The 25,430-nt window shown below is 44.7% G+C and overlaps 1 protein-coding gene across 2 annotated transcripts in view; it reads left to right on the top strand.

Annotated features, from left to right (window-relative positions):
* Window positions 1-21,235, top strand: part of Smim14 (small integral membrane protein 14) — a 47,877-nt gene extending 26,642 nt beyond the window's left edge. For both annotated transcript variants that reach the window (XM_052735004.1, XM_052735005.1), the window contains exons 2-5: window positions 1,620-1,728; window positions 9,986-10,034; window positions 16,911-17,053; window positions 19,820-21,235. In XM_052735004.1, the coding sequence (XP_052590964.1) occupies window positions 1,654-1,728; window positions 9,986-10,034; window positions 16,911-17,053; window positions 19,820-19,852 (300 nt within the window). In that variant the 5' untranslated portion in view covers window positions 1,620-1,653 and the 3' untranslated portion in view covers window positions 19,853-21,235. The remainder of the gene's footprint in view (window positions 1-1,619; window positions 1,729-9,985; window positions 10,035-16,910; window positions 17,054-19,819) is intronic.
* The last annotated feature ends 4,195 nt before the right edge of the window (window positions 21,236-25,430 follow it).

Here is a 25,430-nt window from a genome sequence, read left to right as displayed (position 1 = left end):
CACTGTGTGGGTGCTGAGAATCAAACCTTGATCCTTTGCAAGAGCCACAAGTGTCTTAAATACTGAGCCATCTCTCCTATCCCTGTTGTCATTAATTTAATTCCTTAAACATTGATATTATTATTATTATTATTATTATTATTATTATTATTATTATTATTTGGTTTTTCGAGACAGGGTTTCTCTGTGTAGCTTTGGAGCCTGTCCTGAAACTCACTCTGTAGCCCAGGCTGGCCTCAAACTCACAGAGATTCGCCTGCCTCTGCCTCCCGAGTGCTAGGATTAAAGGCATGCGCCACCACCACCCGGCTTAAATTTTTATATATGTATATGTGTGTATCTGCATGAGTTTGCATGTACCACATGCTTGCAGTAGCCTATAGAGGCCAGAAGAGGGTATTAGATCCCCTGGAACTGGAATTTCAGACAGTTCTGAGCTACCCAGTGTGGGTGTTTGGAATTGAACTCAGGTCCTCTAGAAGAGTCACAAGTGCTCCTAACTTCTGAACCATTTCTCTGTATCCCAACCCTCTTTCTAACTATGTAGCCTAGGTTAGCTTCAGACTTGTGTAGTTGAGGCTGGTTTTAAATTTTCTGCAGCCTCCTAAATTCTGGGATTATAGGCATATGCCACCGTACTTAGACAGTCTACTTTCTTGATAGCATAAAAGTTGCTTTAAAGCCGGGCAGTGGTGGCGCACGCCTTTAATCCCAGCACTCGGGAGGCAGAGCCAGGCGGATCTCTGTGAGTTCGAGGCCAGCCTGGGCTACCAAGTGAGTCCCAGGAAAGGCGCAAAGCTACACAGAGAAACCCTGTCTCGAAAAACCAAAAAAAAAAAAAGTTGCTTTAAGTTTTAAAATTTTATTTCAGTAGCAAATAAAGTTTAGGAATTTAAGTAATTGAGTAAAATAGGCCATAGCATCAGAGGCAGGGCCAGTTAGAGCACCCAAAGATACTTACTTTATAGAAAGTTGTGCCAGGCGGTGGTGGCGCATGCCTTTAATCCCAGCACTCGGGAGGCAGAGCCAGGCGGATCTCTGTGAGTTCGAGGCCAGCCTGGGCTACAGAGTGAGTTCCAGGAAAGGCACAAAGCTACACAGAGAAACCCTGTCTCAAAAAAAAAAAAAAAAGTCGGTTCTCTCCTTGGCCTGACCTGAAAGTACCTTCCCCCAGCTGAGGTGTCCCGCCAGCCTTTGACATGTACTTTGGGCTGGAGAGATGTCTCAGCGGTTAAGAGCACTGACTGTTCTTCCAGAGGTCCTGAGTTCAATCCCAGCAACCACATCCACAACCACAACCATCTGCAATGAGATCTGGCGCCCTCTTCTGGCCTGCAGACATACATGCAGGCAGAACATTGTATGTGTAATAAATAAATCTTAAAAAAAAAGAAGGTTGTGCTGGTTGCAAAAGGAGCCAGTAGCTTGTATAGGTTCATAATTCATATGATGAAATTGTGACTACTATACAGTAGGAGTAGTTTCATAAGGCATATGCCATTAGTAACTATGGACTCCATATAGCGTAAGTAAGCACTGTGAATCCATGCAGTATATGAACTTTTCGTAGCTAATGGGATGCTCGGCGGTCCTCTTAACTGTGTTTTCTTTCTTCCTAGATTTCACTAGTTGAGTAAGATCAAGCGGGTAGCCATGGCTGAAGGTGGATTTGACCCCTGTGAGTGTGTCTGCTCTCATGAACATGCGATGAGAAGACTGATCAACCTGGTGAGATGGACAGAGCTGTCCTAGCACTGGTCTGTGTTCTTCCGGGTGGCGAGATGAGTATTGGTCTCAGTTACGTTTCTCTTGCAGCCATAGATCGCGACCCAAGGCACCTGGGGGAGGAAAGGGTTTATTTCAACTTTCCCTCAAGTAGGGAAGTCAGAGAAGGAACTCAAGGCAGGAAGCTGGAGGCAGTGACTGAAGGAGAGGCCGCCGAGGAACACTGCTTAATCGCTGGTGCCCCATGACTTGCTTAACAACCCAGAATCATCAGCCTAGGGGTGGCACCGCCCACAGTGGCCTGAGCTCTCCTACATCAATCATTAATCAAGAAAATGCCCCACAGGCCTGCCCACAGGCTAATATGATAGAGACATATTCTCAGTTGAGGTTCCCTCTTCCCAGAGGACCCTCATTTTTGTGTAGTAGACAAAAAGCTAACCAGCACAGAGGTTAATAGAGGATTTTCTCAAGATAGTCCCTAAAAAATATTTGATAATGGAAACTCCATGGTGAATTACGATATAATGATAAAACACTTGCTAGCACTTGTTTTATTAGAGATAAAAGCCAATTATTTTCTTTACTTCTGTAGGTTTATTTTGAGGATATTTGCCATCCTGGTTAGTTAAACACAATCATGTTGAGCCTGTTGTATTCATGTTGGAACAGATAGTTGCTTTTATAGTTATGTGGAGTTTGCCTACCAAGCTACTGTGAAACCATGGATCCTTTCTGGTATACACAGTTCAGTCCTTTTCCAACATAGATCATGACAGTAGGAGTCTGTAGAAGAGGGATAATGTGGTGAACACCATCATTAGAACATGAGAGTAATCTCAGTAGAAAACTAAATATGCTTTGTTGTTTTTCTTTTTTTTTTTTTTTTTTTTTTTTTTTTGGTTTTTCGAGACAGGGTTTCTCTGTGTAGCTTTGCGCCTTTCCTGGAACTCGCTTTGGAGACCAGGCTGGCCTCGAACTCACAGAGATCCGCCTGGCTCTGCCTCCCGAGTGCTGGGATTAAAGGCGTGCGCCACCACCGCCCGGCGAAAACTAAATATGCTAATGAGAAGTAGGAAAGAATAAAATATCAATACAGTAAACCATCCTGTTTACAAGGTAAATGAGCAAAACATATTCAGAACTACCAGAAGAAAATCAGCAAAATGACAGGGTCAGATACATTGCTTTCACCAGAAACCCTGACTATAAGTAGTCATAATTCTGTAGATAAAGCACAGAAATGGACTGGAGAGATGGCTCAGTGATTGAGTGTTTATTCTTCCAGAGGACCCAGGTTCATTTCCCAGATAATGAGGCAGTCATAACCACATGTAATTCTAGCTGTCGAGGTTCCAATACTCTTTTCTGGACTCTATACGCACCTGCACTCACATGCACATACCTATACACAGACACACAGACATGCATTTTAAAAATAAACCCACCATAGAATGTCTGATTGAAAGACAAGACTCAACAGAATGCTGCCTATAAGAAACTCAGCTAATAAGCCAGGCATGGTGGCACACGCCTTTAATCCCAGCACTCAGGAGGCAGAAACAGGCGGATCTCTGTGAGTTCAAGCGAACCTGGTCTACAAAGCAAGTTCCAGGACAGCTAGGACTGTTACACAGAGAAACCCTGTCTTGAAAAACAAACAACAACAACAACAACAACAAAAAACCCAAACAAAAGAAAGAAACTCAGCTTACCTGTGAGTACATAAACAGAATAGAAAGATAAAGAATGGTTTTCAAGCAAATGGGATCCAAAAGCAAGCAGGAGTAGATTAAGTATAAACAAATTTAAAGACAAAATATGTTACACAAAGGATGTTACTATGTATTGGCAATTGAACAGTTTGTCAGAATATAATGATGAATTTATATGCACCAAGTTGGAACAGCTAGTTGTAGCTGGAGAGTTTTCTCTCCGGGTCCTGCCAAGCCCCAGCCGTCCGACAGCCCACTTAATAAACACACAGATGCTTATATTATTTAAACTGTTTGGCCTAATGGCTCAGGCTTCTAGCTATCTAGTTCTTACATCTTAAATTAATCCATTTCTATAAATCTATACCTTGCCACATGGCTCGTGGCTTACCGGCATCTTCACATGCTGCTTGTCATGGCGGCAGCTGGCAGTGTCTCCCTCCGCCTTCCTGTTCTCTCAATTCTCCTCTCTGTTAGTCCTGCCTATACTTCCTGCCTGGCTACTGGCCAATCGGTGTTTTATTTATTGACCAATCAGAGCAACACATTTGACATACAGACCATCCCACAGCAGCTAGTTTGATAAAGGCAAGCACTAATAGGAAAAAAAGGGAGATTTCGACCCCAGTGTAATAGTGGGAGGCTTCAATAACTTTGTAAAACTAGAAAAAAAAAAATCCTAAAGTTCTATCTGGGAGCATAAGAGACCCTATGTGGCAAGGAAACTTGAGCAAAACCAATATTGAAGGCATAAATCCAATTTCAAAACACACTACTGAGTCATTGTAACAGAAGCAGCCTAAGCAGACATGTAGACCAGGGAACACATTTGAACTCAGAAATCTCCCGTTGGCTGGTTATTAGTAGGGGTAATAGATATAGTGTATATTAAAGATAGCCAGAGAGGTGGCTCAGCACCACGTCGCTGCTCACAGCCGTGTGTTACTCAAGTTCTAGGGGACCAAACATAAGTTTATGGCCTCTGGACACTGCATACACATGATACACACACAGACAAGTAGGCACACACATACACAAATTAAAAATGAAGAACCCTTCTATAACTTCCTATGGAAAAACTGATTTTCACATGTAGAAGATTAAAACTAGACCTTCATCTCACCACACACAGACTCACACACTTACTTTTTTTTGTTTTTGTTTTTGTTTTTTTGGTTTTTCGAGACAGGGTTTCTCTGTGTAGCTTTGCGCCTTTCCTGGATCTCGCTCTGTAGACCAGGTCGGTCTACAGAGCTCTGCCTGCCTCTGCCTCCCGAGTGCTGGGATTAAAGGCGTGTGCCACCACCACCCAGCTTTGTTTTTTTTTTTTTTTTTTTTTTTTTTTTTTTTTTTTTTTTTTTTTTAAAGATTTATTTATTTATTATGTATACAGTATTCTGCCTGCATGTGACCCTGCAGGCCAGAAGAGGGCACCAGATTTCATTACAAGTGGTTGTGAGCCACCATGTGGTTGCTGGGAATTGAACTCAGGACCTCTGGAAGAGCAGTTGGTGCTCTTAACCGCTGAGCCATCTCTCCAGCCCTTTGTTTTGTTTTTTAAGACAGGGTTTCTCATTGTAGCTCTGGGGATCCTGGAACTCGCTCTGTAGACCAGGCTGGCCACAAACTCAGAAAGCCACCTGCCTCCCAAATGCTGGGATTAAAAGTATTAAAAAGCCAGGTGGTAGTGTCACAGGCCTTTAATCCCAGCACTTGGGAGGCTGGGAGTTCAAGACCAGCCTAGTCTACAGAGCTAGTTCCAGGACAGCCAGGGCTGTTACACAGAGAAACCCTGTCTTGAGAGGAGAAGAAAAAGAGATGGATTAAGACCACCGCCCGGCCTTTTTTTTTTTTTTTTTTTTTTTTTTTTTTTTTTTTTTTTTTTTTTTTTGAGAAAGGATCTCATTGTATAGATTTGAGGTTGGCCTCAAAATCAAAGATCTGCCTTCCTCAGTCTCCTGAGTGCTAGGATTAGTTAGTGTAAAACCTTAAATATATTGAAGACTACTGGAGCAATGATACGGAATGATATGGGAAGCTGTGGGGGCTGGAGAAGGGTTCCGTGGTTGAGAGCACTGGCTGCTCTTACACATCATGTGGGTTCAGTTCCCAGCACATCCTCTGTAACTTAGTTCTGAGGCTCTGACACCCTCTTCTGACCTCCAAGGGCACCAGGTGCACACATGGTGTACATACCTGCATGCAGCAAAGCACTCATACACATAATACACATAAAATTAAATAAATAAATATATTTTTTGTTGTTTTTGAGCAGGGTTTCTCTGTGTAGCCTTGGCTGTCCTGGAACTTGCACTGTAGACCAGGCTCACTTCTGAATTCACAGAGATTCACCTACCTCTGCCTCCTGAGTGTTGGGACTAAAGGCATGCGCCACCACCACCCAGCTAATAAAGACATTTTTTAAAATTTAAGTAAACATCAGTGAAATAGCGCAAGAAGTTATTTCCTGGATGACTTCTGAAGTGGGCTGGAGAAATGGCTCAGTGGTTAAGAGCGCCTACTCATGTAGAACACCTGAGTTTGGTTCCCAGCACACACATCAGGCAGCTCACAACCACCTCTTATCAGCTGCAGGCAATCCCACTCTGTATTCTGGCCTCCAAGTTCACCCACACACAGCATGCTCGAGTACAGACACACAAATAAATAAAACCTTTTTTCAAGAGGAAGGGGTGGCTGAGCAGTTAAGAGCTCTGGTTCAATTCCAGAGGCCCTGGTTCAATTCCACGTGTCCAGATGGCAGCTCACTTCAGCTCCAGGGGATCCAGTACAGGCATGCATGCACACAGTGAACATATATACACACAGACAGCTACATATACACATAAAGTCCGCTAATAAATCTAAGAAAATTAAAATCCCCAAGCAAAACTTGTAATTTCAGTGAACACAAAGACACGTCTGCTGAGGAACAGGACCCATTGTTTGTCTCGTCCCTTCTGTGGGATAAAAGAGATTGCTGTAGACCTTTGCCAGCAGGCTAAAATTAGAATTTCTTTCTAAGAAAAGGCACTGGGAAGGCTCCTCCTTGGATGCTAAGGACCAGGCGGGAAGCCAGGGTAATGCCAAACCTCCTTAGTGGCTGTAAAGTCGTAAGGAAAAGAAAGGCTGCCTGGCTTAGTGAAATGGACTCTGAGGAAGCTCAGACGGAAGCTTCCCTACTTGAGAGTCGAGTGGTACTCCCTCTGCCTGTGTGCTTGGGTAGGGAAGCTAACTGTTCACCAACCTAATGCTGCAGTAATAAATATGAAAATACCCAAAAAACTGCACATCTAAACAAAAGGACCAGTGTACTCAGACACAGGTATATTGGAAGATGGTATAAAATATTCTTATTAATTTTGACATTAGTCATTTAATATCTGGTTTTGGACACGTGTGCCATGGTATACTCCTGAAGGTCAGAGGACAGCCCCAGGAGTCAGTTCTCTCCTACCACGTGGGTTCTGAGTATCAATCTCAGGCCCTTTCCATTGAATAGCGTTTTCTTTTATCTTTTATCTTTTTCTTTCTTTTTTTTTTTTTTTTTTTTGGTTTTTCGAGACAGGGTTTCTCTGTGTAGCTTTGGAGTCTGTCCTGGAACTCACTTTGTAGACTAGCTGGCCTCGTACTCAGAGATCCACCTTCCCCTGCCTCCTGAGTGCTGGGACTAAAGGCATGCACCACTTCTTTTGGGCTGGGATTTAGTTTTTAATTATGTATATATGCGAGTTTGTGTTTCTGCACATGAGTACAGTTCCCACAGTTGCCAGAAGCGGGTGTTGGATCCTCTGGAGCTTGTGGGAGCCCATTTTCAGGTTCCTAGTGGCTTTACCCAGCAGGCCTGCATAGAGAGGATGATTGGACCACGATCCTGAGTGCAGGTGTCTGAGGTGGTCTGCACTTGCTGGGGGGAGGTCCTTTGCTCCACCCCTTGGCGTCTCTATAAATACCCTGGGGCAGAGACAGTCGGGGTAGTTGGAATAGGTTCCAGGCCCTCTCGAGGCTATCCTTTATTTTCTATCTGTTTATCTCCACAATCTAAATCCTTCTATCTAATATTTCCTGCTGCTCTCAAGAAAACTCTGGGGAACTGTGGGGTTGGTGGGTAGCGTCCCGCAGGAGCTGGAGTTAGCTGGTTGTGAGATGCCTGACATGGGTGCTGGTCAGAAGAACAGGAAGTATTCTTAACCACTGAGGCATCTCTCCATCCCTATTTTCAACAATTTTAATAAAGCTTTGTTACCTTTGATTTCTAAAATTGATGAGATTTTTTTCTTAGCATATTTTTGTTTGTTTGTTTTTGACACAGGGTTTCTCTGTATAGCCCTGGCTATCCTGGGACTCACTCTGCAAATCAGGCTGGCCTCAAAGTCAGAGATCTGCCTGCTTCTGCCTCTGCCTCCCGAGTACTGGGACCAAAGACATGTGCTACCACCACCTAGCTATTCTTAGCATAATTTAAAAAGTTACAAATATAGACACCTTGGGTGTCCCCCTTTCTTATGGGTACAAACAGTAGTCAGATCCCTTAGTACTGCCTTTTCATTGCCTGTGTAAGTTTTAGTATAAAGAACATAAACTTACTCGTTCATTATCTCCCTTCAGTGTTAGATGTAAAGCAAACAACTGTCTATCTGTAATAGGCGTATTTTAAATTGTGTGTTACAAACCTAAAGTGTTTAAGTTCAGAGCTGTTTATAACTGTAATACAAAGAACGCCCAGATTGGGTGCTCATCATCTAATTATTGAGTTACGTGAGTTTAACATCCATCTCCCTTCCTCCCTCCCATAGTTGAGTGTATTGGATATTTGTAATTCTGTTGCATTTTGGGAGGTGCAAAATTTTTCTGTTCTTTTTGGAAATGTTTAGAAACTTTTCGTGTGTGTTTTTTTAGAAACAATTTTTTTAAACTTTATTTATTCGTATTTTATGTACATTCGTGTTTTCCCTGCATGTATGTACACATGAGAGTGTCTGACCCCCTAGAACAGGAGTTACAGACAGTTGTAAGTTGCCATGTGGGTGCTGGGAATTGAACCCGAGTCCTCTGGAAGAGCAGCCAATGCTCCTAACTGCTGAGCCACCTCTTCAGCCCCTAGAAACAATTTTTTACTGGTGACTGGAGATGGCTCAGTGAGTTAGGCAAGCACAGGGACCTGTGTTCAGATCCCAGGTACACACATAATAATCATGTGTCCTGGCGCATACCCATGGCCCACACCTGTGCTGTGGGGACAGAGTGGCCGACCCCGAGGCATCACTGTGGGCTAACCTAGTGGAGAAAGAGTTCCAGCTTTAGTAAGAGGCTTGTCTCAATGGATTGGAGAACAATAGAGAAAGACACCAGTGTCACCCTCTGTCCCCGGCTGTGCAGGCATTGGCAAGCAAACACAGCACCCGCATACACATACCGATCCTCACAGGGAGCTGTGACAGCAGCAGAGACTCTGCCCTTGCCCCCTTTCCTAGAGCAGTCCTTTAGGCTTCACTTAGTAAATCCTTTTCTTTCTTTCTTTCTTTTTTTTTTTTTTTGTTTTGAGACAGGGTTTCACTGTGTGGCCCTTGTTGATTGCTTTGGTTCTTTTTTTTGGGGCGGGGGACACTACCTAGCTCCCAAATAAATCACACACAGAGGCTTATTTTATTTATTTATTTATTTAGATTTTTTGAGCAGGGTTTCTCTGTGTAGTTTTGCTCTGCCTCCCGAGTGCTGGATTAAAGTCGTACACCACCGCCACTATAAATGCCTGGCCTTAACTTGGCTTGTTTCTAGCCAGCTTTCCTTAAATTATCCCATCATCCTTTTGCCCCTGGGCATTTACTCTTCTCTTTCTTCTGTAAATCTTACTCCGTGGCTGGCCCCTAGCGTCCTCCTCTCTCTCTCTCACTCCATCTCTCCTCCCAGATTTCTCCTTCTGTTTATTCTCTCTGCTTGCCAGCCCCGCCTACCCTTTCTCCTGCCTCACTATTGTCCGTTCAGCTCTTTATTAGACCATCGGGTGTTTTAGACAGGCACAGCAACACAGCTTCACACAGTTAAACAAATAAATGCAACATAAACAAAAGTACTACACCTTAGAATAATATTCCCCAACAGGCCCCGGCAGGCCTGGAACTTGCTGTGTATGTAGAACAGGCTGGCCCCAGTGCTGGGCATAAAGGTGTAAGCCACCTGGCATGTGAATTGTTTTCTAAAAAGAGGTAGATGGGAATAGATATACAGTAAATCCCTTTCAACTGAAATATGTCTTCATTGTATCACATATAGTTTTATTTACCGCATAATGAAAAGAGGTCATCACCAAACCACAGTCTGATCATAAGTCAGCCTTGTAAGTTGTGGAGTGTTCTTTAGAAAAAGAAGGCAGAACCTTTAAACTTTTTAGAAATTGATTTGCCTCTTTACTGTGTGGTGCTAGGAATTCCATGCAGGGCTTCCTGCACGCTGAGCTAGCTCCAGCACCGAGTTCTGCCCCTCTCCCTGCTGCCCCAGACCCCTGTTGGTGGCTCCTCCGCAGCTAACTCTGGTTTCTTCTGCAGCTTCGGCAGTCCCAGTCCTACTGCACCGACACAGAGTGCCTCCGGGAGTGTAAGTACCGGCGGGAACAGGAGGGTGAGGCTGGGCGCGGGGGGGACCTGGAACTCACTTTGTAGACTAGGCTGGCCTGGAACTCAAAGATCCGCCTGCCTCCTGAGTGCTGGGATTAAAGGCGTACCCCACCATTACCCGGCATATTATTTTTACTTTTTAAAAACAGTTTCAAGGGGGAGAGATGGCTTGGAGCTTAAGAGCACTGGTCCTGAGTTCAATTCTCAGCAGTCACGTGGTGACTTACAACCATCTATAATGAGATCTGGTGCCCTCTTCTGGCATGCAGGCATACATGCAGACAGAACACTGTATACAGAATAAATAAAAAAATAAGTCTTTAAAGCAGGGAAAAAAAAAACCAGTTTCACATAGCCCAGACTGTCTTTGAACAACATCTGATTGTATGGCCTCCATCTTCTTTTTATTTATTTATTTTTATTTAAAAAAATTTTTTATTACGATATTTTCTATTCATTTTACATATGAACCACAGATACCCCTGTCCTTTCTCCTCCCGCCCCCCCAGCCTTCCCTCCCAACCCCCCCCATTCCCACCTCCTCCAAGGCAAAGTCTCCCCTGGGGAGTCAGCAGAGCCTGATATATTCAGTTGGGGCAGGTCCAAGCCCCTCCTCCCTGCACCAAGGCTGTGCAAAGTGTCTCACCATAGGCACTGGGCTCCAAAAAGCCAGCTCATGCACCAGGGACGGTCCGAGGCCTCCACCTTGTAAAGTGCTAGGATTATAGGTATGGACTATCTTGCCTGACTTTTAGTTTATTTTATGGTAAGTGGCTCTCAGTTATATATTTGATGCCTAATATACTCAAAATTGCTTTGGCTGCTTCAAGTGGGGGTCCAGGCTCCTCAAGGAAGAGTCACTCACGCTCTTCTGTCTCTATTGGTAGTGCATGCCTGAAATTCCACATGGAAGGCTACGGCAAGCAAACGGTGAATTCTAGGCTGCCCTGTGGTCCATGGCAAGGCCCTATGTGAAAAAACAATGTAACTCTTCCTTTGTAGCTTCTTCTGCTAAAAACCTAAATTTGTGGAAGACAATAGGACTAAAGGAGGTTCCAGGCTTCCAAGGGTGGGAAAGTGTGGGAGGTAAAGCATGGGAGGGAATTTGTAAAGGAAGTTCGCAGACTCTACTGTAGGTCTCCGGCTTTAGTGAAGACTTTATAGTTCATCATTAGCCAGTGAATATGGTCGGGTTTTTAAGTTATAAGTTTTGACTCGTTTGCACCGTTGCTAAAGGCACCCAGTGGTTTTTCTCTTTGATAGCTCTCTGCCACTTTGTATTATTTCTTTTATCAAAACCTAACTTTTGGCATTTTTATTTATTGTTGTTTTTTTTTTTTCAGACAGGTCTCACTGTATAGGTTTGGCTGGCCTGGAGCCTGTTATATAAACATAAACCAGGCTGGCCTTTAACTCATAGAGATCTGCCCGCCTCTGCCTCTGCCTCTGCCTCTGCCTCTGCCTGTGCCTCCCAAGTGCTAGGATTAAAGGTGTGCATCAGTATACACAGCCGTATTTATTTCTTTGTGGTGTGTGTTCCTGTGTGCAGGAGTACCTGTGTGCTGGTGTACATTCCATGTGTGTGCACATGTACGTGGAGGCCAGATGTCCTTCTTCATGAGCCTTCCACCTTGTTTTTGATACAGAGTCTCTCAATGGGATCTAGGGCGCACCCATTAGGTTAGACTGCCTGGCTGGCCAGTGAGCCCCAGGGCAGGATTCCTCTATCTCCTTTTTCTGGCACTATGATTACAAGTGCACCACCATGCCCACCCTTTTCACATGGGTTCTGATGATTGAACTCAGGGCCCCATGCTTGCATGGCACACACTTAATTGGTAGAGCTATCTACCCAGCACAACCCTTGACATAACTTCCTGTCTTCTCCTGTTTCCACATGAAGCTGCTCTTTTCCACTCTGAACCTGTAATTGTTCAGTCTTATAGTTCTGACTTTCCAATTCTTGTCTTCCTTATCCGCTCTGGCCTCCTTAGCTCATTCCCTGGAGCTGTTCCCTTGCCACACCCTTGATGATGTTCTCCAGGCGTGTGTATGACTCATGTGTGTGCTGGTGACCGTCTTCCGGACATGTCCACTGTGATGTTCACCGGCTTCTCAGACCATCTTCAGAGTGGAGCTCCTAGTGGTATCTGCCACAGCTGCTTTTCCTGCTGTCTGTCCCATAAGTTGTGGTAGCTCTGTCCTGAAAGTTACCCTTGACTCTTCCTGGCTCTCAGGGGTCTAGCCATTATCACACCTTCAGGATGTAACCAGAACTGTACTCAATACCACCCCATTCTGCCTCCTCCCTCTTCCATAAGGTTATTATAATAGGTTCCTTTTGTTTGTTTGTTTAAGACAGGTTCTTACCATGTAGCCTTGGCTGGTCTGGAACTCGATATGTAGAACAGGCTGGGCTAGAATTCAGAGATCTGTCTGCCTCAGCCTCCCAAGTGTTGGGATCAAAGGCTTGGGTTGCCATGCTCAGTCTTATAATATGTTCTCAACTATCTCCCTGTTTCTCTGTACAACAGAGTGGCCTGTCCAAATAAGATTTATTCATAAATATATTTTATAAAGATTTATTCATATACACAGTGTTCTGCCTGTGCCTGTGTGTATGCCTGCACCCTGGAAGAGGACACCAGATCTCACTAAAGATGGTTGTGAGCCACCGTGTGGTTGCTGGGAATTGAACTCAGAACCTCTGAGCCATCTCTCCAGTACCCTCACCTAAAACTTTTTTTTTCCTTTGGTTTTTTGAAACATGGTTTCTCTGTGTAGCTTTGGAGCCTTTCCTGGAACTCACTCTGTAGCCCAGGCTGGCCTCAAACTGACAGAGATCCCCCTGCCTCTGCCTCCTGAGTGCTGGGATTAAAGGCGTGCGCCACCACTGCTGGGCCTGTTGTTTTTTAAAACCCTTTTAAGTTTTGTCCTTTGTCTAGTGACTGTGTTTGTTCCATGTCTGTTAAGTCTGTATCTAGTGACTATGTTTTACTTAGGCATTTTTGGGGGGCGGGGATTAAGGGAGGGCACCACAGCCGCCCGACCCTGCTTAGGCATCTTATGTCAACCTCCATTCTGAGTTCCTTGAGGGCAGAGACTTGGAGGCAGATCCCTTCTATCTTCTAGATTCCCAGCCTGAGGGCAGGACCTCCCTCTCTCCGTTTCTGTTGGCATCTTGGTCCTCCAGCCCCTGCATTTTGTAGTTAACTTTTAGCATAGTTTTCTCATTACAGAAGACAGGCATCTGCAGAACATTTCTAGGCTTTTCAGAAAACCACCTTTAGAGACAGTTCGGAGGTTTGTCTGAACATGAAAAACATTGTTAGGGCTTTGTAGAATCTTTTTTTGTTGTTGTTGTTTTTTGTTTTTGTTTTTCGAGACAGGGTTTCTATGTAACAGCTCTGGCTCTCCTGGAACTCACAGAGATCCCCCCCTGCCTCTGCCTTCTGAGTGCTGGAATTAAAAGGGGGCCACCACCGCCTGGCATAGAATCTTTCTAAAGGACTATTTCTTTCTTAGGGTGTTTTGGATCAAACCCGAGTCCTTATGCATGCTAGGCAAGCACTCCACCACTGAACCTCACCTTAGCCCATACGGGGTCTCACTGTGGGCGGAGGCTGGCCTTGAACCTTAGGACCCTCGGCCTCACCCGCTGTGCCTGACCGCCTCAGATCCTCTTCAGTCTGTGTATCTGATGACTCAGCACCGCCCCTTCCACTCCACCCGCTGCTTCTGCTGTAAATGTGGCCATTCACCTGCTGTTCTACCTCTGGTCCGTAGGGTCTTACTGTGTCTCACATGCCAGGGTTACTGCCTAGAATGGCACCAGGATTACTTTTCAAAGTTCAGCAGACCAGGAGTAGTGGCGCAGGCCTGCAATCCTAGCATCTTGGAGACAGAGACAAGAGAATCAGGAGTTCAAAGCAGCCGTGGCTACATAGCGTATTTGAGGCCAGCCTGGGTACATGAGATCTCAAACTAAACAAGACAAGGACCAGTAAGATGGCTCAGCAGTTAGAGCTGCCTACCTCCAAGCTTGGTGATCTGAGTTCAGTTCCCTGGGACTCCGCCCCCCCCCACCCCCCCACCCCACACACTGTGGAAGAAGAGAACTAATGTCCTCAAGTTGTCCTCAGACTTCAACATCTGTGCTGTGGCACATGTGCTTACACACATGCATGCACAAAATAAGTAAAATAATGTAATTTCTAAATCAGAGAAATCAGACTGAATTATGACCTTCCCTGTGTTAAAAGCTTCGGTGTAGGACTGAAGAGATGTCCTTGGCAGAGGACCCGAGTCCAGTTTCCAGTTTCTGTGTTAGGCAGCTCACAGCACCTTCAGTCCAGCTCCAGGGCATCTAACGCTCTCTTCTGGCACCCACACAGATGTACGTGCACACACACGCGCATGCACACACACATACACACACACACACACACACACACACACACACACACACACACACACAACTTTAAAACATTTTTAAAGCATTACTTGTCACATACCTCTCCATGACCTCCGCAGGCAGTTCTATCTTCTTAATTTTTTTTTTCTTTTTGAGCAAAGTTTCTCTGTGTAGCCTTGGTTATCCTGGAACTTGCTTGTGCTGTAGACCAAGCTGGCCTCTGTCTCCCAAGTGCTGGGATTAAAGGCGTGCGTCACCACCATGTCCAGCATTATATTCTTACATTTAAAAAGACAAAAAATTGAGGGTGGTGATGGCGCATGCCTTTAATCCCAGCACTTAGGGGGCAGAAGCAGGCAGATCTGTGAGAGTTCAAAGCCAGCCTTGTATACAGAGTGAGTTCTAGGACTGCCAGGGAGACCCAAGGGCACTCACACAGCAGACTCACCTCCAGCAGTCCACAAATGCACCTATGGTCCTGACATTAGAGGAAATGAACTTGGAAGCTGATAGCTGACTCCCACAAATTACCTTCTTACCTCCCCAGAAGGTCCCAAGGCATATGTCCCTTGTACTTCCCAACAAATAAATATTGGTCTGGGGATATAGTTCAGTTGGTAGAGGGCTTGCCTTATTTACTGGAAGCCATGGATTTGATCACCAGCACTCACCAAAAAGAAAAAGAAAGAAAAAAAAGTGTGGGGGTGATCTATCAAGCCTTGAAAGTCAGGAACATTGCATCTATTTAGACTTTCAAGTAGAGGGATTTGCTGCCTACTCCTGCCCAGCCCTTGTTCTTCCTCCCCCAGCCCCCACCCCTCACCCCCCACCCCAATCCAGTTAGTCACTAAGGGCTGTGTTTCTTTGTCCTGCCGACATTTGTATTTGACTTTGATGCTTCATTGGCTTATCCTGCTCCAGGATTATGTCTCCCAGAAGCTACATTTTACTGAATTCCGATTGACCCTATTGCTATTTTCTGTGGCCTGCCCATTTCAGTGCTCACTGCTATCCTGTGAGCTGATGGCGATGTTTACCTTCCACAAATAAAGAAACCAAGGCACCAGGATCAAATAGATGAAAGGTAGCAGTCACATAGCTACGAGATGGTTTATTAAAAAGTTAATGACCTGGGCAATGGCTGGAGCCGAGTGGTTGCTCGGCATGCATGTCCAAGGCCCTAGGTTTGATCCCCAGCCTGGGAAGGCAGCAGCAACAATTTGATCCACCTAATTAGGAAAGCTGGGAAGCCATTCCTTCAGTTGAGAAATGCAGTGATAGTTTGGAGAAGGCCAGCAGGGGCAGCAGGACAGTAGCAGAGGGAATGGGATTGTTATAGGGAGGGGGAGGGGAGAGTGAATGGGAGGTTGGTTTGAGTATGAGCTGGACAGGGTGGAGGGTATGGGGTGCTGTGGAAGGACTCAGTTTGCATGGTTCCTGCCAGAGAAGGGTTGAATTATTACTATTACATCAGAGTCATTTGGGGAGGTTTAAAAAATATTAGACCACACCCGTCTGCTGCTCTTGAATCAGATGGTCTGACGCAGGGCCTCGGAATCTGTGATGTGGGTCACAGGCGAGGGAAACATTGGCTCAAGAATCTGGAGTAACTAGAAAAGCTGATGTTGGAAGATGTGGGGATGACATAAGTAGAACCAAATCACACCAGCAAAGGTCAGGCCAGTGTGCTCAGGATCGGCAGTGGCTGCTCCCTGGGCTGGGCAGCAGAGAGAGAGGCTCGTGTTACTAGTGTTTTTAGGATGACACTCAAGTCTTGGGAGTTAGGAAAAGGAAAATCAGGAATATACCCTGGAGACCTGATGATAACGGATGATGGATAGACCCTCTGTAAGAAGAAACAGGACCCAACAAAGTTCAAGTAAGAGGTCTCAGCTGATAAAGGCACTTACCACCAAGGCTTATGTCCTAAGTTCAATCCCCGGGACTCACATGGTGGAAAGAAAGAACTAGATGCTGAAAGTTACCCTCTGACCTTCACATGCCTGCCCCCTACACAAATCAAAAGGATTAACTTTTGCTTTTTGAGACAGGATTTCTCTTTGTATCCCTGGAATTCATTCTGTAGACCAGGCTGGCCTTGAATTCACAGAGATCCGCCTGCCTCTGCCTCCCAAGTGCTGGGATTAAAGGCGTGCGCCACCCCACCCCCCACGGCTAACGTAATAAAAATTTAAAACTTAACAGAAGGGAACAAGAGAAGAATGATCTGGGGGGCTGGGTGTGGTATGCTGTTTGTCTAGCATGGGCCAGGTCCTGGGTTCGATACCCAGCATCCAGAACTCAGGAAGAGAGGAACACTGCTGATAAGGCATGCAGGCTGGTTTTCTTTGGTGTTTAAACGGTAGAATCTGTTTTGCGTTTGTCTCACAATGTTAACGTCGGGGCAGTTTTGCTACAGATGCTCGTCTTGTTTGTCTCTAGTGCCGGGACCCTCCAGTGACAACGGCGTCAGCATCACTGTGATCCTGATGGCCTGGATGGTGATTGCAGTGCTCCTGTTCTTACTGAGACCTCCTAATCTGAGAGGCTCCAGCCTCCCCGGAAAGCCCTCCAGCCCTCACAGCGTAAGAATTACTAATCCTTTCTGGGTAGTGCGGGGGCGGTTATTTTGACTGAAATATCTAAATTATCCGGAGGAAAACTTAATTCTTTTTTTTTTTTTTTTTTTTTGGTTTTTCGAGACAGAGTTTCTCAGTGTAGTTTTGGCACCTGTCCTGGATCTCATTCTGTAGCCCAGGCTGACCTCGAACTCACAGAGATCCACCTGCCTCTGCCTCCGGAGTGCTGGAATTAAAAGCAAAGGCGTGCGCCGCAGCAGCAGCAGCAGCAGCAGCAGCAGCCGCCGCCGCGCCCGCCGCCGCCGCCGCCGCCGCCACCACCCAGCAGACTTAATTCTCAGACTGAATTCTTTCAGTGTAGTCATAATAAAATTTTCAGTGCCCAGTTGTCTTTTGTAGAGATAAACGTTAAAAAAAAAATAGAGCTAGGTATGGCTCAGACCTGTAACCCCTGCATTGGGGGAGTGGCTCAGGAGGGTTACCACACATTCAAGGTTAGCCTGGCCTACCTAGTGAGTTCTAGGCCACCTTGTACTACAAAGTGAGATCTATTTGGGAGAGGTGCTGGGTATCTATAAAACGACTCGGCGTCTAGAAAAACGTTTTCAGGCTAGGGATGTGGCTCGGTTGGTAGACTGCTTGCCTAGCATGCACGAAGCCCTGCATTGGCTCCTCAGCGCCTCATAAACAAGGTGTGGAGGCACACACCTGGAGTCCCAGCACTGGGAGGTGGAGGAGGTAGGAAGATCAGAAGTTCAAGGTCATCCTTTGCTGCGTAGCAAGTTAGAGCCTAGCTTGGCCTATAGGAGACCCCTTCTCAAGAAAACAAAAATCAAACAAAAGAACTTTTTTTTTTCATGATGAAACCACATGTTGGAACACCAAATTACTCTATTAATTTAATATTCAGCCTTCACAAGTGCAGTTCCTAATGGCTGCTTTTTGGCAGCCTTATGTAATTAACGTTAGAATTTACCAGAGGAGAGCAAGTGTGCAGTGAGACTGGGCTGCACGCGGAGCCTTTGGTAGAACAGCAGACACGTGCTGGGTGGAGTCATCTGAGAATGGCTTCTTTGGCCCAAGGGGTCTCATCTGCAGGCCGTGATGGTATGCCCTGTAATCCCAACACCTGAGAGGCAGTGAGAGTTCAAGGTCAGCCTAGTCTACACAGTCCCACCCTGTCTGATTTAGGAAGGAAGGAAAGTAGAAGAGAAAGCTTTAATGTACTTCAGGGTTTTCTGGAAAGGGGAACGGGCATTAAAAGCTTGCATATTTTGTGAACGATTTCTTCCTTAGCCTTTTTTCTTACATTGTATGTACCCCTTTACTATTTTTGTGTCAGAGAGCAATTTCTCGAATGTTTAGAGATAAAGAAATCCAAGTGCACCTGACTTAGAAGTCATTACAAGTGAAACACCCCCTGGACCTTATTGGTCCTAGGAACAGTAGTCTCTGTGTCCTAAGCAAGGAACAGAAAAAACACGCTGCAGTAGAAATGCTGCTCACTCTCACAGAGCATGCCAAGGTAAGTAAATGAAGCCTTCCCAACAGTCCCGAAAGCCTCCCCCCTCTTATTTTTGAGATTAAGTCTTACTGTATGGCCCAGATAGCCTTGAACTCATTTTGTAGCTCAAGCTGGCCTCAGACTCAGGATCCTCCTGCCTCAGCTCGTATAGCTTGGCATAGCTTTAACCTCCTTTTAACTCATATGCTTTCTATTGCAAGTAACAAAAACCAACGGGAAGGTGACTAAATAAGTGAATTTATTGGTTCACACACCAAAACTTGAGGTGGGTTCAGTGCTGAGAACGTTTAACAGCGAAGCAGAACGTGCGTGTACACAACTGTAATCCCAGCACATAGGCCACCTAACAGGTCCCCGTTGTCTTGATTAACAGTGCTATTGTACATCCAGTTTCTGGACTGAGGATGTAGCTTACCTGGTAGAGTGCTTGCTTGGTGTGCATGAAGCCAGCCTCCGAGATACATGAGATGGAGTGCTCCCCAGTGTGCATGGAGCTAATCTCCAAGATAACATGAGATGGAGTGCTCCCCAGTGTTCATGGAGCTAATCTCAGAGATACATTGAGATGGAGTGCTCCCCAGTGTGCATGGAGCTAATCTCTGAGATACATGAGATGGAGTGCTCCCCAGTGTGCATGGAGCTAATCTCAGAGATACCTGAGATGGAGTGCTCCCCAGTGTGCATGGAGCTAATCTCCGAGATACATTGAGATGGAGTGCTCCCCAGTGTGCATGGAGCTAATCTCTGAGATACATGAGACACAGTCTAAATACATACATACATGAATACATGCATAAATATACATGAGACCTATTCTAATACACACACATGCACACGCATAGATAGCCAGTCTCTTTCCTCTTGCTACAGCCCTCATTGTAAGGCGGGCTCCCCTTACAGTGGTAAGATGGTTGCCACAAGCACCCGAGCCACGTTCCGGGAGACACTCCACAGTGAGAAATACAAGTCTCTAGCTGCGAGTGGACTGCACTCAACAGGCACATTAGTGAGAGGATGGACACTCCCCAGAGGTGGCCGGGACAGTCACACCCCTGCTGCGGCTTCCCTTTATCCCACACCACATGCAAGAATGACTCACTGCCACACCACAGTACTTACCTTATGTTCCCTGTCTAGAAGCAGGAAGACTACAGGTGTCAATGTGGTGTGAAGGGGTTGGGGACAGAGGTGCTTTTCACTTAGTAGATGTGTTAAAAGTCACTGAACCCATTCTTTGTTAATGCCAGGGTCAGGACCCACCCGCTCCTCCTGTGGACTAACGTGGATGTGGGAAGCAGAGTGTTAAAGGCTGTGACGACGACCAAATGACTGAAGATGACCAGAGTACTCTTAACTGTTTTTCCTTTTCCATCTGCAATTCGGGATGGTATTATTTTCATGAGCTTCTAGAAATTTCACTTGCAAACTGACTTTTGCTTCCTGTGTTGCCACAGTTCTTATTTACAGTATACCTGAGTAAATGATTCTATTGGAAAGTTCACAGGACTTCGTTGGTTGGCCTAAGCTTAAACATTCCACTTGTTGTCCCTGGAACCGTGATCATAATGTCTGTGGTGGTTTCTGGCCCAATTGAAGGAAAGTTGAGATTTCTGCATTTACGTGTTTTAAGTGATTTTAATAGATTTTCATTTTTTTCTTAAGGTATTTATTTGGGGTTATCTGGTATGAATGACCGAACCACACTGTATTTACTTTACCTTGGCAGTTTTCTGTAGTTCCTGGGGCCGTGAAGCTTTTAGAATAGTTTCCTTACACCCTCCAGCTGAGATCTGTGGTACAGCTGACTTATGTGGCTAGAGTAGGAAAAGTGAGCTGGTTGTTTACTGATTCTTTTTTTAATTCCCAGTAAAAGTTTCTGATGTTAAGAATACTTTAAATAAACATGATTGATTACTCTAACGGTTGGTTTAGAATCCGTTGTGTGTCCTTGACAGCCACTGTCTGCTAGCCTTCCACGCTCATGAAAGGAAGAGCTGAGTCTCTGCCTCTGTCGGTATACTCCAGCCCGTGCTAACATGGGCTAGATGTATTGGCCTGTTTTTTTAAGTGAATGCCTCTCAGCAAGCTTCTCTTCCATTCCAACACTTGCCTGTTAAAATGAAATCATCTTACATCTGTGTGAGGCTTGACATTCTAATGCCTATTTACTTATTTTCACACTTTTTTTATTTGAAAAAAATTTTTGAGTCTATTGTTGCCCTTCTGACTTAGGAAGAAAAAAAAGCCTTTAATATGAGGTCTTAGTTTATTCCCAGGGAAAGGAGGGAAATGGCAAACAATATTTTTCTCACCTCTCGGCTCGAGTCTGTTTAGTAATGGGATGTGGATGTATTGGAGTGGGAAGGAGCATCAGAAATTGAGATTTCAAAATGTACTTAAAAACTAAGAGGTTGCATTGTTCTCGGTTCAAAAAGCAGTGAATACAAATGGCATTTAAACATACATGGATGGCCTGGAATTTTTTTCTAGGAAGTAGCTGCAGATGATTTGTTGGGGCCAAAATGTATTTTGCTATCAATGTAAAGATTTCCTTCCCAGGTCAGTCTAGGCTGTCACTGTACAAATCTGAGAAACTGTTTGTGTGAACTAAATAAACTTGTCCATCATTGGGCCATTGACAGGCCTCTGGCCTGGCTCTGTGACACTGGTTATTTCCCCCGTGTGGTGGTTACACTCTGGTCCATTGCATTGTTAAGGGCATCACTTCGTCCTGTGCTGATCCTGACTGATGACATCCCTCCTGGCTCCCTTGGCTTTGTGCTCAACCCTTGAAGTAATATAACCACCTTTTAGGTACTTATCCTTATAAAAGGGTGACTTAACCCAGGTAAGTTAAATCCTGAACTAATGAACACCACAGGGTGAGTGAAGGGTTTCTCTCTTGCTGTGGGTAACCGGAAGTCTTCCCCCTTCATAGCCGGTAACCAGTTTAACACAAAGTCAGCAGTCCTGAGGCCAGACCATAGACTATGTAGTGAATTTCAGGTCAGATTGGGCTGCGTAGGAACATCGTGCCTCATAAGGAAAAATGGGGTGAGGGACTTAAAGCTGAACAACACTGGAATGGCATCAAATGGAGGCACGTCTCTGTAGCATTTCTTTTCCTGTCTCTCCCTTTAACTCTGAAGACCTGCACACATGCTCCAACAGTCTGTTCTAACCTGTTGAAGCGAGACCCAATGGAGAGTTGATGTGTTCACTTAGTCGGCCTCACAGGTAGTGTAGACTTCACCTTGGTTAAAAAAGAAATGGACAAAATGTGGCCATCTAGTGTTAGAGACCTGGAATGTGCACTCTTGTTTTTGATGTTCGTTCCAATCACATGCACTTGCTGTGTCTAAACAGCTCAGCCTTTTCCTTCATGAGCCTCTGTTAAGTTAGTACCACAGCCTCAGTTTGTTAGCCCCTCCAGGACATTACTTTCTAACCTAGAAAAGGCTTAGTTACATGTTCACCAGAAGGATGATCACAATTGTATAGAAAACTCCAATCCAGACTTTTCAATGCCTGTTAACAGTTGAGTGTCTTTGAGAAGTACTTGGTCCTGGGTTTTTATTTTCTATTCTTCGTTATTTTGTTTGCTTTGGAAAATTTTCTATACTCCTAAAATGGTGGTATCCTGCATAGAATATTATTATTAACCTCACTAATAATTTATATTATTCTCTTCTTGCAGCTTCTACATGCTTTAATTGAGCTTATTCTTATACCATTATTTGGCTTGCAAACACTCACTTGGTCTGAAAGCTCACATTTCCACCCCTCTTGGCCATTCATGCTGTCTAGAATTCATTTGAGAGTCTTTTCATACTATTTTACAGATATAGTAGTCTCATTTTTCCATTTTCCACATGGGATAGGTTAACATTGGGACTGTTTATTGTAAAAGATTTGATCATGTATCTGAACACGATTCCATGGTTAGTAAGTCATGTTTTACAATGTGCAGAAGTTCTCCGGAGTATCCATAGAATATCACTGTCCCATGGTTCCATTAGGTGTCTGTGATAGTGTTTATGAACTTACTAATATCTTAGATTTTTAAAGGAATTGTGGGAGTCTGTCACTCTAAGTGAAAGTTTGTCTCTCTCAGTGATTTTGTGCTCAAGTTTGACCAGCTCAGTTTAAAACACAAGACAGCAACTTGAAGAGGGAAAAAGGATTTTAAATTTTGTTGTTGCTATAGAAAATAGGGACAGTCTTACATTTCTCAGTGAAGAATCCTGAGTATTCGTTACATGTCCAATGGTTATTTGGTAAAAGCAAAAGTGGTCATGTGATGTACTAAATGTAATTTGCTGTTTCAAATGTTTAAATTATGCCAAACAAATCAGTCCGTGCCATCTAGCATTTATTGTTAATCTTTTACTGAGTACTTGGATTGGGGTAAAGGGCTTGTACTATGCACTTTTTATTAATGAATAAATAGAAAATGTTAGTAATGCTTTGTTTTCTGTTTGGCTTTTGTGGGAAAAGATACCTCTTCTACTTAGTAAAGTGTTAACATCCTGGGTTAACATTTCTAGGTTCAACTTTTCAACTCAAGATATTCCTAAGAAATAAGAAAAATATTTACATAATAGCTCAGGATGAAGGCCAGTTGTTAGAGCCTTCATGCATGAAGCTCTGGGTTTGATCGCCCACACTTCAGAAACCAGACATGGGGGCACACATCTGTAATCCCAGGTCTTGGGAGGGAGAGGCAGGGGAATCAGGAGTCTAAGGTCACCCTGGGCCATAGCAAGTTTGAAGCCAGCCTTGGATGCAGGAGACCTTGTCAGAAATTTAAAAAGTATGGGGTCAGTATTCAGAAGAAAAAGTTCTGAGAACATTTAAGAAGTTATATTCCATTTCTTAATATGCAGTAGTGGTTATCTGAGCAGACATTTGTACCCAGAGCAGGACCTGTAACTGAACTGAAATCACACAGAAATCAAAGTTTGCTTTTGCTCTGGCTGGAAGGAGTCCAGACACAGGGATCATGATAGCGTAAGGCATGGGGAAATAAATGCCTTTTCTTTCCAGAGTCACTGGGTCCTGTTTCATCTGGACAGAGGGAGCTGAACTGCTTAGTGGAACAATTATAGGAGCTTGGTGTTGGGCCAGTCCTGGGGGTTGGTTTCTTCTGACAGAGGGTAAGACACCAAGATTTGGCTGGGTGTCTAAGTCTAACTGCATCTCCTCAGAGAAGGTGACAGTGGCTTTCAGTTTATGCAAAAGGTCTTGTCTCAATCAGTTCTCTGTTGTTAAATGCCTTTAAAGCTACCCCCAGCAACTGGGACCTACTTATACTTTTACATTTTTCTAACTGAACTTTTTTTCTAATATCTGGGGCCAGCTGGGTGACAGGAAATCTATTTATGCGTTCCTTGAGACAGGGCTTCTCTGTGCAGCCCTGGCTGTCCCAGAACTCTCTTTGTAGACCAGGCTGGCCTAGAACTCACAGAGACTCTGCCTGCCTCTGCCTCCTAAGTGCTGGGGTTAAAGGCATGTGACATCATTGCCTTTTGTAGCTGTATTTAATCCTTTAAAAAGACCTAGCATGGAGAAATGCCCAAATTGCTCTACAATTCTGGTGCCAGTTTCTGTGCTTTATCTGTTTTTGAGACAGATCTTAGTATGTAGCCTATGCTAGCCTCAGACCCTCTATCCTACCTCAGCCTCTCTAGTGCTGAGGTTGTAAGTGCCACGCTCAGCTAAATATCTTAAATGTTACTGGAAATATCAAAACGTGATGGCATACACTAAAAGACCTAGCTACTGGGAATGCTGAGAAGAAGCTTGCTTGAGCAAGAACCCCATTTTTTTTTTTTTTTAAGATTTCTTTATCATGTATACAGTGTCCTGCCTACACGTATGCCTGTGTGCCAGAAGAGGGCACAAGATCTTATTATAGATGGTTGTGAACCACCATGTGGGTGCTGAGAATTGAACTCAGGAAGAGCAGCCAGTGCTCTTAACCTCAGAGCCATCTCTCCAGCCCACAAGAACCCCATTTAATAACAAAACAGTAGGCTGACGATGGAGCTTTGTGATAGAATATTTAGTTAGCAGCAAAAAGGCCATCCCAGTACCACCAAAAAACAAACAAAAAAACTGTTTTGTGGGACTGAGGAGATGGCTGGGCTGCTGAAGTGTTTTCCTTGTAAACATGGGGACCTGAGTTTGGATCAACACTCAGTTAAAAACTGGGCGTGGTGGTAAATACCTGCAGTCCTGGTACCAGGGAGACAGACTGGAGGGTCCTTGGGGCTTCCTGGCTAGCTGCACTGGCTGAGTCAGTGAGCTATAGAACCAGGGAGGTACTGCCAAGAACTAAAGCGTGATCAACATCTGGCCTCCACATGCATGCACATTTACAACTTGCATGTGTGCCTGTATATACACATGCATGTTCACACACATCAAAAACAAATTTAGTCAAGTATTTGACTTCTTGGAGACAATAGTTCAATCTATAGTTTCTCACGTATGGGGCTGGGAATGTAGTAGGACTCACCTTGAGAGGCTCCAGACCCTAGCACCTCTGAGGCTGTACATTTTTCACAACCCAGAGAGCACAGTAGCTAGATTCAGGACTTGTTCACCAAGTTCCCACTGGGAGAAATTCGCCCCCCAAGAAGAGACAGCACCACCTTAGGTCAGCGCCTGGTGTGTAGTGTCATAACTACTTCTGGGTTGCTCCTGGGTCCATCTTGTGCTGCAGAAGTTAATGTGCCAACATTTGTAAGATCCGCATGGTTTGACAGACCAGAAGAGAAGAAATTTTTAAGTAGATTTTATTATCTTTCAGCTAAATTAAACACTTGCTCCTTCCATCTCCATGTGCTGAGTGCT

The sequence above is a fragment of the Peromyscus californicus genome, unplaced genomic scaffold, assembly GCF_007827085.1.
Source record: "Peromyscus californicus insignis strain IS unplaced genomic scaffold, ASM782708v3 Scaffold_13__1_contigs__length_99412109, whole genome shotgun sequence".
In the NCBI taxonomy this organism is placed as follows: domain Eukaryota; kingdom Metazoa; phylum Chordata; class Mammalia; order Rodentia; family Cricetidae; genus Peromyscus; species Peromyscus californicus.
This window is presented reverse-complemented; position numbering and strand designations above follow the sequence as displayed.